The 14700-nt window shown below is 43.0% G+C and overlaps 1 protein-coding gene across 1 annotated transcript in view; it reads right to left on the minus strand.

The window, feature by feature from the left end:
* Positions 1-3142: 3142 nt before the first annotated feature.
* Positions 3143-14700, minus strand: part of LOC311101026 (extracellular serine/threonine protein kinase FAM20C-like) — an 88341-nt gene continuing 76783 nt past the window's right edge. Inside the window, exons 5-9 of the mRNA XM_084142037.1 lie at positions 7022-7137; positions 6637-6817; positions 6309-6418; positions 5676-5817; positions 3143-4716 (exon numbers count right to left, since the gene is read on the minus strand). Coding sequence (XP_083998163.1) covers positions 4449-4716; positions 5676-5817; positions 6309-6418; positions 6637-6817; positions 7022-7137 — 817 coding nt within the window. The 3' untranslated portion in view covers positions 3143-4448. The remainder of the gene's footprint in view (positions 4717-5675; positions 5818-6308; positions 6419-6636; positions 6818-7021; positions 7138-14700) is intronic.

Genomic DNA, 14700 nt, shown 5'->3' on the forward strand with positions numbered 1-14700 from the left:
GGCTGGTCTCCCTCAACATTATTTAGCAAATAAAGTGATTAGCCAGTTACTCTAATTGCCAAAACCCATTATCTTTTCTAAACATGCTAGTACGCTAATTCCCTTTCATTAGTGATGCAGTGAATTCAATTGCACCACCGTTTTCAGGAGCAAATCCAGGGCATGGGTTGACTACCCAGATGGTCAAACATGGAGAGTCACTCTATCATAGAATTAGAACCAGATTCCAGAACTATGCCCAGTCTATTGGCTTTAGCCATTCTATTCTATGGTCCCTCCATTGGAGCAGTGCAGAGGAAAATGAGTGGGATCAGATAAGGTGTCCTGTTGGTTGGATCCCTGGCTCATTCCCATGACGATGTTTCCTCTGCCGCCTGTCTGCGGCCAGGCTGATTACCCTAGTTAGGCCTGTGGTCCCTGTCCCTTAGATGTTTGTCTCAGACTGCATCCCAATAGCACCCTATTCCCTTTATAGTGCACTACTTTTAACCTGGGCCAATAGGGTTCTGGTCAAAATAAGTGCACTATAAAGGGAATAGGGTGCCATTTGGGGCGTAAGCTCAGACTGGGCTTCCTCCATTCATGAGCAGTCCTTTGGATGCATTTATAAACCATATCGGAGGCTTTTCCGGGGGCTGTGAGGGGCTAGGGAAAGGTTATCAAAACAAAAATACGAAACTGTAAACAAGTTTATGTTGGGGCGCTGAGGGCCATTTGCATTAGTACTCTAATAGACCTATAGACATCATTACTGTACATATATGTATTCATTTCACTTGATTGCTTCTATTAGGCCTATTGATCAGGCACTGTAGTCTGAACATACAAACAAATATAGCTGAGATATTTGTTTTCTGTGAGAGCCAATGACTTCTGTGTCCGTGCTGCCTACAAGGATCAGAATCAAGTCCGAGTTTATTGCCCCATCTCGTCATTATTTTTCAATGTATCTATTTTTCTATGTTTGAGATATAACTAATAAAGTTAAATGACACGTTTAAATGCACATTTTGTTTTATTGCACCTTTACGATGTTGCAAACAAAACTCCACAGAAACAATGAACTGATGAAAAATAAGCATTTTAGCTGCAGTCAGCCTCTAATGTCGTCCATACCTCCGTCTATACATAAAGTATCAACACAGACACATGTATACAGTATATAGCTTCTGATCAGGAAATAATATTTTCCTTAAATACTCTTTCAGTCATTCAAGTATTTCTATCATTGCACAGGCACTAGGTTTATCTACTGTATATATATTAACTTTCAGTAACAGTAACTGAAATGTTTTCTCCAGCAAAGCAGATCTGCCGTTGGAAAGTTAAGAAATGTACATCCTGCATATCTGTAGACAACATTGACATCTGGACATCATACATACATCACACCCTAAAGGAATATTCATCCTACAAAAATCTTGGTGTCACATTTGGCTTCTTAGTACCAAAATTGAGGACTGACTAAACTTTAATCTTAAATTCCTCCTCAAATTAATAAAATAATCTATGGGCTGAAGAGAAATAAGAGAAAAGTACAATGGAGGATATGCTGTAGTGTGAATCACTTTGAATCCGATTAATTGTTGTAATTTAAACAGGAAAGGGCCTTCCCCAAACTGTTGCCACTAAATTGGAAGCACAGAATCGTCTAGAATGTCATTGTATGCTGTAGCGTTAAGATTTCCCTTCACTGGAACTAAGGGGCCTCGCCCGAACCATGAAAAACAGCACTTACAGTTGACCGGGGCAGCTCTAGCAGGGCAGAAATTTGACTAACTGACTTGTTGGCAAGGCGGCATCCTTTGACCTTGCTACCTTGAAAGTCACTGAGCTCTTCAGCAAGGCCATTCTACTGCCCATGTTTGTCTATGGAGATTGCATGGCTGTGTGCTCGATTTTACACACCTGTCAGCAACAGGTGTGGCTGAAATAGATGAATCCACTAATTTGAAGGGGAGTCCACATACTTTTGGATATATAGTGTATCTGCGGAGCGGGAGGGTTTAGGGCAGGGTTCTTCAATTCCGGTCCTGGAGGGCCGAAACACCTCTGTTTTTCATCCTCTCCTTCTAATCAGGGGCTAATTCAGACCTGGGACACCAGGTGAGTGCAATTAACTACCAGGTAGAAATAAAAAACAGAAGTGTTTCGGCCCTCCAGGACCGGAATTGAAGAACCCTGGTTTAGGGTTATCCTATTGTGTGGATGAAGGGCGGGTGGATGGCGAGCGCGTTGAATAATGAGGAAACAACACATACAAAAATATATACATGTATAATTACTGTGTAATTTATATCTAAAGGCTACATTGAGGTTTTCCTTTCATTATTTTTTAGGCTATCTGGCATTAGTGCGTAAGCTTTAGAGCCTAACTGTATACGCACCAAATAGCCTACAAGCCAATAGCCAAATGCTTTTGGGAACAGGCAGAAAAAGTTAAAGTCAATCCACTGAGGCAAAAAGGACAATGTCGGAGTTTAATTCAATAAAAGAAAAGCTGCGAAATGGAGAGTTGTTGAAGTGGTAAAAGACGATGACTGCTGTGCCGGCTATGTTATGTGTGATGATTGTGAGGCGTGCTATACAAATTCAACAGTCACAAGACCGGGACTTCAAATAGGTTTATGGCAAGTCAAGGGAACTGTAGCCTACTGTTCAGATGGGTTATTATATGTAAACTGAGATCTGGACACTGACTGCAGGTCTATAACCTCTCACATAACCTTAATATTAACTCCTGCAGAATTAAGCATTTCTTGCAGTAAGATTATACACCAAATGTAGCCTACATTTTGACTCGGAAACAGGAGTGGAGAAATATGATTGATTACTTAGAGCATCTTGAGAGAATCGGAATGTGCAGTTAGGGACCTTCTGTAGAGGTGCTGTCTTTATCAGCATCACAACAGCTGATAGGTGTAGTATTTCAACCACAGGAGCTTGGTGGCACCTTATTTGCCATTCCATTCGCTTCGTTCCGGGTATTATTATGCACCTTTCTCCCCTCAGCAGCCTCGTGTGAAACCACATCAAATATGCATCCAAGCCGACCTGAAATCTTATCAGAAACATTTTGGGTCATTTTCACAGCTTTCTGTTTCCTTACAACCGGTCAAACTGTTATCATTTGGACATTTTACACAGAACATCTTTCCTGTTTATTTTTTGTTATTGCATTTTCACCCCAGTCCCTAAACATCTTTGCTTCGCGAAAGAAATAGAACTACAGAGAAAAGTTAACCGATGTCAACTATATAGATAGAAGCATTCATTCGATCAATTGATGACATTATTCTGGTGAGCAAGGGTTTATTTTAGTCTTCTAGGGCAACATATAATGACAAAAGAGAAGCTGCATGTATATGGCCTAATTATAGACATGTTGACTAACAAATAGCCTACCGAAATGTCATAAATTATAAGCAGAAACATATCTGCTAAAAAAAATCCTGCCCCGCTGTCAAAAAATCGTTCCGCCATCTCTGACTGTAGCCTACAGCATAGTTGGGCGGTTGCGGATGGGTTATTAGCAATTGTGTGTGGGTGCAGCTGACCTGCGGACCACTATTGTACATGCACTAGAGCTGCCCTCTACTTGATCAACTAGGAACTGCACATATGTAGAGTCTCTCTCGCTCCCTCTCTTGGTCTCCTGACCACTCAGGGCTGTTTTCAATATGTATAGCGGAAATTCAGCGTTACAGCGTGATTGAAATGTAAAGGCGTGTTCCCGCATTAGCGGAAACTGCATTCATGGTAAACGCTGCATATGTCGGCTCAATAGGACATTAACTTTACATTTCTAGAGCGCTTCAGCTATTCATATTGACTAGAGCCCCCAGTCCTATTGATAGAAAAATGATGTGGGTATCATTTATTTCAAACAATTAATATGAAATACAACAAATACTCTCGGGACAGGAAGCATTTGAAAGATGAAAAGCAGATGAAGACCCTTCAATCAAATATCTCTTAATGTTTTGTTTTTTTTAAACACATAGACAACAACATAAAAGAGCAACAGAAGTTATAAAACATTTTGCAATAAATTGTTCATTAAGACACAGAGTCGATCTCCAATAGGCATATTGTTTGCATGCCTGTGACAGGTCCCAACAATGTGTAGAAACACACAATATTCAGTTGACAGCAGAAGGAATAATACCAGTCTTGGAATTCACTGAATTCAAAAATGTCTCCTGAACAAGACAAGCGGCTCTCGCAAGACTTTCATGATCTGTGGTGGGAGATGATCGATCGGTTGGAAGGTGTACACTGTTATTTAAGGAACCTATGGGGATGGTGGTCAAAAACGGTTCAGTCCAGTTCAATCTGGTCTAGTCCAATCCAGTTCAATCTAGTCCAGTCTGATCGACTCTAGTTCTGTACGGTTCGATCAGGTCCAATCCAGTCTGGTCCATTCCAGAACGGTCCATGCCTCCCAGCTACCTCCCCCTGGGTGATGTGTGTGTCTGCCCCCCCTCCCTCTCCCCCGCCAGGTCATCCTCCACCACATTACTATAGCCCTCCTTCTCGATGCAGTCTGCCAGGACGTTGAGTGTGTGGCGTAGGCGTCTGTCCATAGCCTCCAGGTGGGGCTGGATGAGGATGGGGGTCAGTTTGTCCCTCAGCAGAGACTCAGACATCAGACCACTCAGCTGGTACTCCTCCTTGGCCAGCAGCTGCAAACGCAGGTGGGTCGACTTCTTCACTCTGCAGAGACAGGAGGGGTCAGGAGGGAATGGAATAAGTTCATTAATGCTGTATGATTGCAACTTCATATAAAGTAATCAACTCCCACAGAGAATGATAGAGATATCATCTTTATATACACTGAGTGAACTAAACATGAAGGACACCTGCTCTTTCCATGACATATGCTGACCAGGTGAATTCAGGCGAAAGCTATGATCCCTTATTGATGCCACCTGTTAAATCCACTTCAATCAGTGTAGATGAAGGGGAGTAGACAGGTTAAAGAAGGATTTTTAAGACTTGAGACAATTGAAACATGGATTGTGTATGTGGGCCATTCAGAGGGTGAATGGGAAAGACAACAGATTTAAGTGCCTTTGAACAGGGTATGGTAGTAGGTGCCAGGCGCACCGGTTTGTGTCAAGAACAAGGGTTATAACTCAATATTAGGAAGGTGTTCTTAATGTTTTGTACACTCAGTGTATGTCCCATTATGGTGTCTGTGAGTGCACAGGCATTTTGAAGTAGTCCATTTTCTTCTTCTACTACTTCTATGAGTTGGTAAACAAACTGAAAGGCTGCATACTGCCACGTAAAGTGTGTTGTTTGAACAGGTATAAAGCCAAGGTTGGCGATTGGCGACTGCCGCCTACAGTTATGGAATGTTTGCTCACAAGTATAATTAATTGGCTGAGCCCTCCTGATGACCTGGATGGAATCATGTGATCCTTCCTTAACCCATAGGAAGTCCCACCCAGTTGACTACTTTAAAATGGTGGAAGCCCTCAATGGCAATGTCCATGCCAAAACGGGTTTTGTCCATCTAGAATCCTATATGTCAACTCCTGATAAGTGAAATGTCAGCTTAAGTGCGTTGCGGTTCACCAGTCACAATTCAAGTAAATGCTCTTGATGTATACATGCGAATGATACACCAAAAATGTCAGTTGATGGAAAAGATTCAAAAAGTTACTAACCTGCAACATTGGCTTAAAGGCACCAAAATAGACACCTCATCATGGGAATGCTTTCCAAACCCTCTCCCGTTGTCCAGATGGATTATGAAGCTCTCGTTGCCAAACTTCTCAAACGTCTCATAGTGATGACGATCCATGTTGCCTAAGGAGAGAGCCATTTTATAATGGAGCCATCCCACTGGGCAAAAACTGGTTGAATCAACGTTGTTTCCATGTAATTTCAACCCCAAAATTAAATATGATGATGTTAAATCAACGTGGAAAACTGATCGGATTTGAAAAAAGTCATCAACGTATTGGAATTTCTTCTTTCACCCAACTTTTAACCTAAATCCAATGACATTATGATATTTTTTGTTGATTTCACGTTGAATTCACGTCAGTTGACAACTCAACCTAATGTAAATCAAAACTAGGTCGCTGGTTCTAATCCCCGAGCCGACTAGGTGAAAAATCTGTCGATGTGCCCTTGAGCAAGGCACTTAACCCTAATTGCTCCTGTAAATCGCTCTGGATAAGAGCGTCTGCTAAATGACTAAAATGTAAAATGTAACTAGACGTTGAGCTGACGTCTGTGCCCAGTGGGATGTCGCTGTGCTCTGAGTGTGTGTGTTTTAGGAGGTGTCATCTCACCCATGAGGAAGTCAAAGATGGTCATGTCCATGATGTCCAGCAGACGGGTGCCGCTGTCATAGGGCGGAGTCTGTTTCACCTCTTCACAGTAGTCAGGGTCCACCTCCCACCTACAGTAACACAGAGAGGTCCTCATTAGCTACTTGTTGGGTTCTCACTTCCCCTGCACACGTCTTTCTACTTATATTTTATTGGAACTACAGTAACTTGTCTTTTCACCTATACTTCTCAGTGCTTTTCAAACTCTTAAAGTATATGCATTTATTTTACATGAATGTAATTTGTATTTTATTATGTTATGCTTTCTACATATGCATTGGTTTCTTACTCTGCTTTCTTGCGTTTGTGGTAGGATCGTCTCCAGGGGTTTCTCCAGGTCTTACGTTTGGCCAGGGCCAGGTCTGGGAGGAAGGCAGCCAGGGAACCCTCAATCTGGTCTGGTTTACCGCACAGAGCATGCTCCGTAGAGCAGTAGTATGAACACTCCCCGTAGAAACAGATGTTGTTGGCTGGGAAATGAGAGTTTATATTCATGGATTTGTTGATGACATTGATTTGTTAATTTGGTGGTCAATAGCACCATCTACTGTTCATAAACTGAAATGCAGTTGACATGATCTTAATGCACAGACGGCTGTGTTTGAATCTCAGTCTACTGTTCTATAGGACACTGACACAGAGAACAGAGGAGTGTAGCGTGTCTGGTTTAGTACCTGGTGATATGAAGAAGGTTTTCCACAGCTTCTTGTCTCTGGTCACGTCTTTGATCTCTTTAGTCATATTCAGCAGTCTGCCAGCTACAGGAGGGACACGACGGAAGTCAAGGATTCTGCCAGAGGACAAAGAGAGGAAGCTATTTAGATTTGGCTTTTTAGATCCTGAAATTATCAATTCCTCTCTCACTAATTCAACCAAAGAGGAATTCTGCCTCTGGAACTGCCGTTCTGCCGCCAACAAGGCTGACTTCATCCCAGCCTATGCCACCCTCCAGTCCCTCGACTTCCTGGCACTGACGGAAACATGGATTACCACTGAAAACACTGCTACTCCTACTGCTCTCTCCTCGTCTGACCATGTGTTCTCGCATACCCCGAGAGCATCTGGTCAGAGGGGTGGTGGCACAGGAATCCTCATCTCTCCCAAGTGGTCATTCTCAATTTTTCCCCTAACCCATCTGTCTATCTCCTCATTTGAATTCCACGCTGTCACAGTCACTAGCCCATTTAAGCTTAATATCCTTGTCATCTATCGCCCTCCAGGTTCCCTTGGAGAGTTCATCAATGAGCTTGACGCCTTGATAAGTTCCTTTCCTGAGGATGGCTCACCCTTCACAGTCTTGGGGGATTTCAACCTCCCCACGTCTACATTTGACTCATTTCTCTCTGCCTCCTTCTTTCCACTCCTCTCCTCTTTTGACCTCACCCTCTCACCATCCCCCCCCCACTCACAAGGCAGGCAATACGCTTGACTTCATCTTTACTAGATGTTGCTCTTCTACTAATCTCACTGCAACTCCCCTCCATGTCTCCGACCACTACTTTGTATCCTTTTCTCTCTCGCTCTCCTCCAACACTACTCACTCTGCCCCTACACAGATGGTAACGCGCCGCCGCAACCTTCGCTCTCTCTCTCCCACTACTCTCTCCTCTTCCATCCTATCATCTCTTCCCTCTGCTCAATCCTTCTCCCTCCAATCTCCTGATTCTGCCTCCTCAACCCTCCTCTCCTCCCTTTCTGCATCCTTTGACTCCCTGTGTCCCCTATCCTCCCGGCCGGCTCGGTCCTCCCCTCCAGCTCTGTGGCTTGATGACTCATTGCGAGCTCACAGAACAGAGCTCCGGGCAGCTGAGCGGAAATGGAAGAAAACTAAACTCCCTGCCGACCTGGCATCTTTTCACTCCCTCCTCTCTACATTTTCTTCATCTGTTTCTGCTGCTAAGGCCACTTTCTACCACTCTAAATTCCAAGCATCTGCCTCTAACCCTAGGAAGCTCTTTGCCACATTCTCCTCACTGCTGAATCCTCCCCCCCCCCCCCCCCTCCTCCCTCTCTGTGGATGACTTTGTCAACCACTTTGAAAAGAAGGTTGACGACATCCGATCCTCGTTTGTTAAGTCTAATGACACTGCTGGTCCTGCTCACACTGCCCTACCCTATGCTTTGACTTCTTTCTCCCCTCTCTCTCCAGATAAAATCTTGCGACTAGTGACTGCAGGCCGCCCAACAACCTGCCCGCTTGACCCCATCCCCTCCTCTCTTCTCCAGACCATCTCCGGTGACCTTCTCCCCTACCTCACCTCGCTGATCAACTCATCCTTGACCGCTGGCCATGTCCCTTCCGTCTTCAAGAGAGCGAGAGTTGCACCCCTTCTCAAAAAACCAACACTCGATCCCACTGATGTCAACAACTACAGACCAGTATCTGTAATAAATGCTATTTTTATAAACAGCTTATTGCTATTAAATTGCTATAACTAATTCCTTTTTCCAAGACAAGTTTTGACCACACACACAATCTTGCCACAAAATGCACTCACACACACAGACACACTCAAGACAAGATAATTAAACGCACACATCAAATCTTTACTCTGCTGAAACATTCGGAACAAAGGACCTGAGCTGCAGTGTGTAGACCTCCTAGACCCAATCACAGAGGACGACGCCCGAGCAGGGACCAACCAGAAGACCAGATCTGCCAGACTCAACCCACTTTACAAATAGTATAAAACATGTGTGTACTGTTTTTTGGGGCTTTTTCTGGAAGTTCCCTATGAGCTGAAAGAACGAGACCGTGCACGTTTTGTACCAGACATTTTTACTCTGAATAAACTGCCGCTTGTCATACAATTTACCACCTAGTCTGAATCGATCATTCGCCGACTCTCCCTTCTCATATCCCGTTATTAACAGAAACTTGGTAGCAGTCGATGGTTGTCTAGATACACGGTCCAGAGTGGTTAATGTGGATGTGAGGGGGCGAGTTGGTAAAAGGACGATTCACGGAAAGACTGGTGTAATTATTCGGAGGGAGGACAACAATTCAACTCAGCTCGGGAAACTGATCCTAAAGTCGACTATAAAAAAAAAAAAAGGTAAGCAAAACCTGTTAAATCAAACTTTGCATATTGTCGAATAGTCTATCCAAATTTTGATCAGTATTACCGAGTGTGAGTATGAATTCTTGATACAATTTATGCATAGATGACAAACTGAAAAGCAGTGTAGTAAACATGTCTGGGAATAATTAATAAGTCGAGAGTCGGCTAAGAGAGTTGGTTCACAGAGACGGACCAAGAGAGTTAGACCGGGAGGGACTTTGTGATAAAATGTATTAAACCGTCTGGGAGAGTTGGTTCACAGAGACGGACCAAGAGAGTCAGACCGGGGGGAACTGTGTGGTCAGGAGAGATAGAAATGTGTATTACTTAATGACAAACGCTCCATGTACCAATAGGGTCGGATGTGTAAATGTCAACTGATTAATGTGTATTACTTAATGACAAACGCTCCATGTACCAATAGGGTCGGATGTGTAAATGTCAACTGATTAATGTGTATTACTTAATGACAAACGCTCCATGTACCAATAGGGTCGGATGTGTAAATGTCAATTGTTTACTGGATATTGTTTAATGATGAACATTGCTAGTAAAAAAAATAAGAATAAAATAAAATAGGATTCCGATAGTCTTAAAGTGTATAAGCCTCATCCAAAAGCTCGAATATTCGTTCGGTGAAGGATGTAGATAAAGTGAACAGTGGTAAATGAGTGAGACTTATGAAACTGAATAAGGTTTGTGCAGGGACAAAATTGACATGGGTTGAAGCCCTGCCACTGGTTTTGATGGCTATGAGAGCATCACCAGGGGCAGGGACCCATCTCTCTCCTCATGAGATAATGTAAGGGAGAGAAATGCAAGGTCCACCAAGGGAGGGAGGTCATATGCCCGCCCTTGATGTACCACAGATAGAAATGACTGATTATGTGATGAAATTGACGGAATTTTCTGCAGCACTCTCTTCTCAGGTGTAGAAGGCCCAAGAGGGGGAGCTGACGGGTAACACGCCACCACTGAAGGTAAAAATGGGAGACTGGGTGAGGGTGAAAGTCCACAAAAGAAAGTGGCTGGAACCCAGGTGGACTGGACCGTACGAAGTGAAGGAGGTTACTTCACACTCAGTCCAGGTCAGAGGTAAATCAGGAGCACCCTGGCACCATCTAACACACTGCACACCAGCCCCCACTCCTTCCAGACCATTGTCTGAAGTAAGAGCTGATTTGAGCAGCGAGAACCAATCCTGACAACAAAATGAAGAAACCCTTATGGGAACAACAATCTCACTCAGGGAGAAGGATAACTTTTTCCCCCTGGGAGAGATTGGGAGTGTCTGAATGTTTGTATGTATGTTTTCTGATAGGAATTGGACTCCTGCTGGGCACTCCTTATGAGGTGTTGTTGTGTGAAGCTATTTTGAATTTCTTGTTAAATTGACTTGTAATATAGAAGAGGTGGCTAAGGGATTTTTAACACTATAACACAGGAGGGGAGAATGTTAAACTCATCCATAAAAACTGCTATATTTGGAGCGCCAAAACCGTTAAAACAAAAAACAAATGATGAGCTTATTGGTAATGATAAAGTGCTGTAAAGTTTGCGTACTCCATTATGTACTGCATACGGGTAAATTAAGTGATCTTATCTATGGGAAGGCAATGGTAGCCCATGGTAAAGTAATTTGGAACTCTAAGGAGGCATACATACATCAGGGATGTTATCCAAATGGTAGAGAGTAACGAGGGATATGACATTGGTAGTGATTTAAAGATGATTAGGTTTTCTGGTGGGCTATTAGATATAACTGGGTTAATCATGAACATAGAGATTTTTATTCTTTGTTGCTAGACAGAAGACTTAGGTGACTTAAGAAATAGACTTGTCATGTCCAACAATTAGTCTTCAGGTCAAGCCCGGGAGAGCCTGGGTAGAACAGAGTTTGAACTAAACATAAGTGTTTTTATAAGATAAGAGATTGATTGATTGGATTACTAATTGATTCTGAACTGGATGAAAGTTGAATTTAGCTTCCATAAAAGACAAAGGAAGTGGGAGGAGCAATAAAGGAGCAAAAGATAATCTAAAAAATGAAAGGCATGGCAATAGGATGATAAATTACATAAGAAATGGTTTAGAAAGGTGGTAATATTGACACATGGGCAAATCATGTGTAAAAAAAGGGGGAATGATAGGATTAAATAATAATGATAGGATTAAATAAAAATGATAGGATTAAATAAAAAGAAAAAAACAACAATAGAAATTGAGAGCTCAACATCTATGTGTGAAGATAGTTTATTAACCACACCTGTATGTCAGAGGTTTTGTGCCCCACAGGTGAACTAAAGGAGAAGGTGACCCACTCTATCACACCAGGAGACTGGGTGTGGATCCAGTCCCTAAAAGAAGAAAAACTGGAAGCAGGCCTGTTGGGAAGGGCCCTATCAAGTCCTATTAGATCAATCTGGGTGCATGTCACACACTGTAAAAAGGTAAACCCAGTTACACCTGATGAACAAACACAGAGTTAGGAGAAAGATCCGATCATCCACTATGGTTCGGGGGTTGCCTCCTTAACGAAGATTCCCTTACCCTGTCTGATCATCCCTGTGTGAGTTTGGTAGAAGGTAAAGTAATGGGTTGGCGTCTGACATGTTCTCAGGGCAAGGGTGGGGATTCACAGGTCTCCTGACGGTAGGTAGCTGTCTGATTGTGGGGGCCATATTCCTAACACACTCAAACCCTTCTGATCAGCCAAAAGTAGTAGTTAACCTAAAACAAGTTGATAGAATAATACCTGAGCACAGTCTATGAAGGCATAGGAGACAGCTAGACGTAGGGAAAGGGGAAGATTAAGGACTTTAGGGGAGGACATCACTATATGTGTGTCGCCGTGTACATCCTGGGACTATGTAGTTGCTCATATCGAGAGCGTGGGGGATATGTAAATCTCCATACACAGTTTGGGGACAGGTGTAGTGTTGTGAGGGTAGGGAATTACCAGAAATGGCAGTGCGACCCATAGAAGGGTAGGTACTGTCTGAAAGTCTGAAGTACGCAAAAACAGGTTTATCCCCATGCAAACCACCTGGGAATGTGGTGAAAGAGTCTTGTAGTAACTTGAACTATCAGTATCCCCGATAACAAAGTCATTCCGACCTAGGTTGCATACGTTTGAAGTCTCAGGGGATTCTAATTGTTTTTCTAGGACTAGTAAGATAGGATACAGAGTAGGGCATCTTAGCTCTCCTCCTACACAGAGAATATCACAACTGAAAGAGAACATGACTAATATCTCCTACTTGTTGCAGACAGAGGATTGTAGGACCCAAAACCAGGCCTGTGCTGACATCTGATGGTTGTGTGGTGATAACTGATTGTGAACTCAACTACATATGTAACCAATAAAATGTGTCAGAGACTGGTGAGTTGTCAAATAGAAAGTAGGACCTCCTCCTGGGATCCTTTGATGAAAGGATCCTGTGATGGGATAGGAGTACCTCGAGAGGTTACAGAACAATTCAAAGCTAGGAATCAGACCACAGTTGAGTTTGAATCAAGTATTTTTTGTTGGTCAACAATTAATAAAAACTTCGATTGGATAAATTATATTTAATATAACCAGCAAAATATTTATAACCCACACTCGTGATCCAATAAAGGGATTAGCTGAGCAGACAGCGGCAACTAGCTTAATGGCATGGCAGAATAGAATAGTTTTAGATATGCTTTTGGCTGAGCAGGACGGGGTTTGTGTTCTGTTTGGATATATGTGCTGTATTTTCATCTCCAACAATATAGCACCGGACGGGCCCGTGACAAAAGCGCTTGAGTGACCATCACCACGCTGGCGAACGAACTGGTTAAGAACTCTGGTATTGATAGCTCCATAAACGGTTGGTTTGATAACATATTTGGTAAATGGAAAACTATTGTTGTGACAATTCTGGGTGAAGTTATGGCTTCTATGGGTATACTTGTTCTTTGTGGATGTTGCCTTGTATCCGCTTTTGGGAACTAATGATTTGGAACTGGACGATTTTGATAGTGACTATCCTCCCTTATATAATATTAAAGGTGGATGGGCCTGTCATGATTACAAACCTGAACAACGACAATTAGAGCAATTTCGAAGACCAACTCTGATTGTTGTGTTCACTCACTAGAGGGGGACTAACTTGTTTAATTAACTGCCCATATAATTAGTATGCTAGAGGGGGAATGGTTAAACATTTTTACAAATTGCATTATGCGTTATCATGTGTTGTTTTTCTTTTCTACATTATTGTTTTTCTTTTAAGACTGATTCAACTATGCTTCGTGTACCATAAATAATGGATCACGTCTGGGAGACGTGAAGAGGGGGACTCAAAACTTTCTGAGAAAGTTTCCCCTTTCTTTTTTTACTTAGTATATGACACGTCTTAAGAGACGTGTAGAGGGGGATTTGTAATAAATGCTATTTTTATAAACAGCTTATTGCTATTAAATTGCTATAACTAATTCCTTTTTCCAAGACAAGTTTTGACCACACACACAATCTTGCCACAAAATGCACTCACACACACAGACACACTCAAGACAAGATAATTAAACGCACACATCAAATCTTTACTCTGCTGAAACATTCGGAACAAAGGACCTGAGCTGCAGTGTGTAGACCTCCTAGACCCAATCACAGAGGACGACGCCCGAGCAGGGACCAACCAGAAGACCAGATCTGCCAGACTCAACCCACTTTACAAATAGTATAAAACATGTGTGTACTGTTTTTTGGGGCTTTTTCTGGAAGTTCCCTATGAGCTGAAAGAACGAGACCGTGCACGTTTTGTACCAGACATTTTTACTCTGAATAAACTGCCGCTTGTCATACAATTTACCACCTAGTCTGAATCGATCATTCGCCGACTCTCCCTTCTCATATCCCGTTATTAACAGTATCCCTTCTTTCTTTTCTTTCCAAAACTATTGAGCGTGCCGTCTTTAGCCAACTCTCTTGCTATCTCTCTCAGAATGACCTTCTTGATCCAAACCAGTCAGGTTTCAGGACTGGTCATTCAACTGAGACTGCTCTTCTCTGTGTCACGGAGGCTCTCCGCACTGCTAAAGCTAACTCTCTCTCCTCTGCTCTTGTCCTTCTAGACCTGTCTGCTGCCTTTGATACAGTGAACCATCAGATCCTCCTCTCCACCCTCTCCGAGCTGGGCATCTCCGGTGCGGCTCACTCCTGGATTGCGTCCTACCTGACCGGTCGCTCCTACCAAGTGGCGTGGCGAGAAGCTGTCTCCGCACCACGTGCTCTCACCACTGGTGTCCCCCAGGGCTCAGTTCTA

This window comes from Coregonus lavaretus, assembly GCF_964263955.1.
Source record: "Coregonus lavaretus genome assembly, chromosome: 25".
Classification (NCBI taxonomy): Eukaryota; Metazoa; Chordata; class Actinopteri; order Salmoniformes; family Salmonidae; genus Coregonus; species Coregonus lavaretus.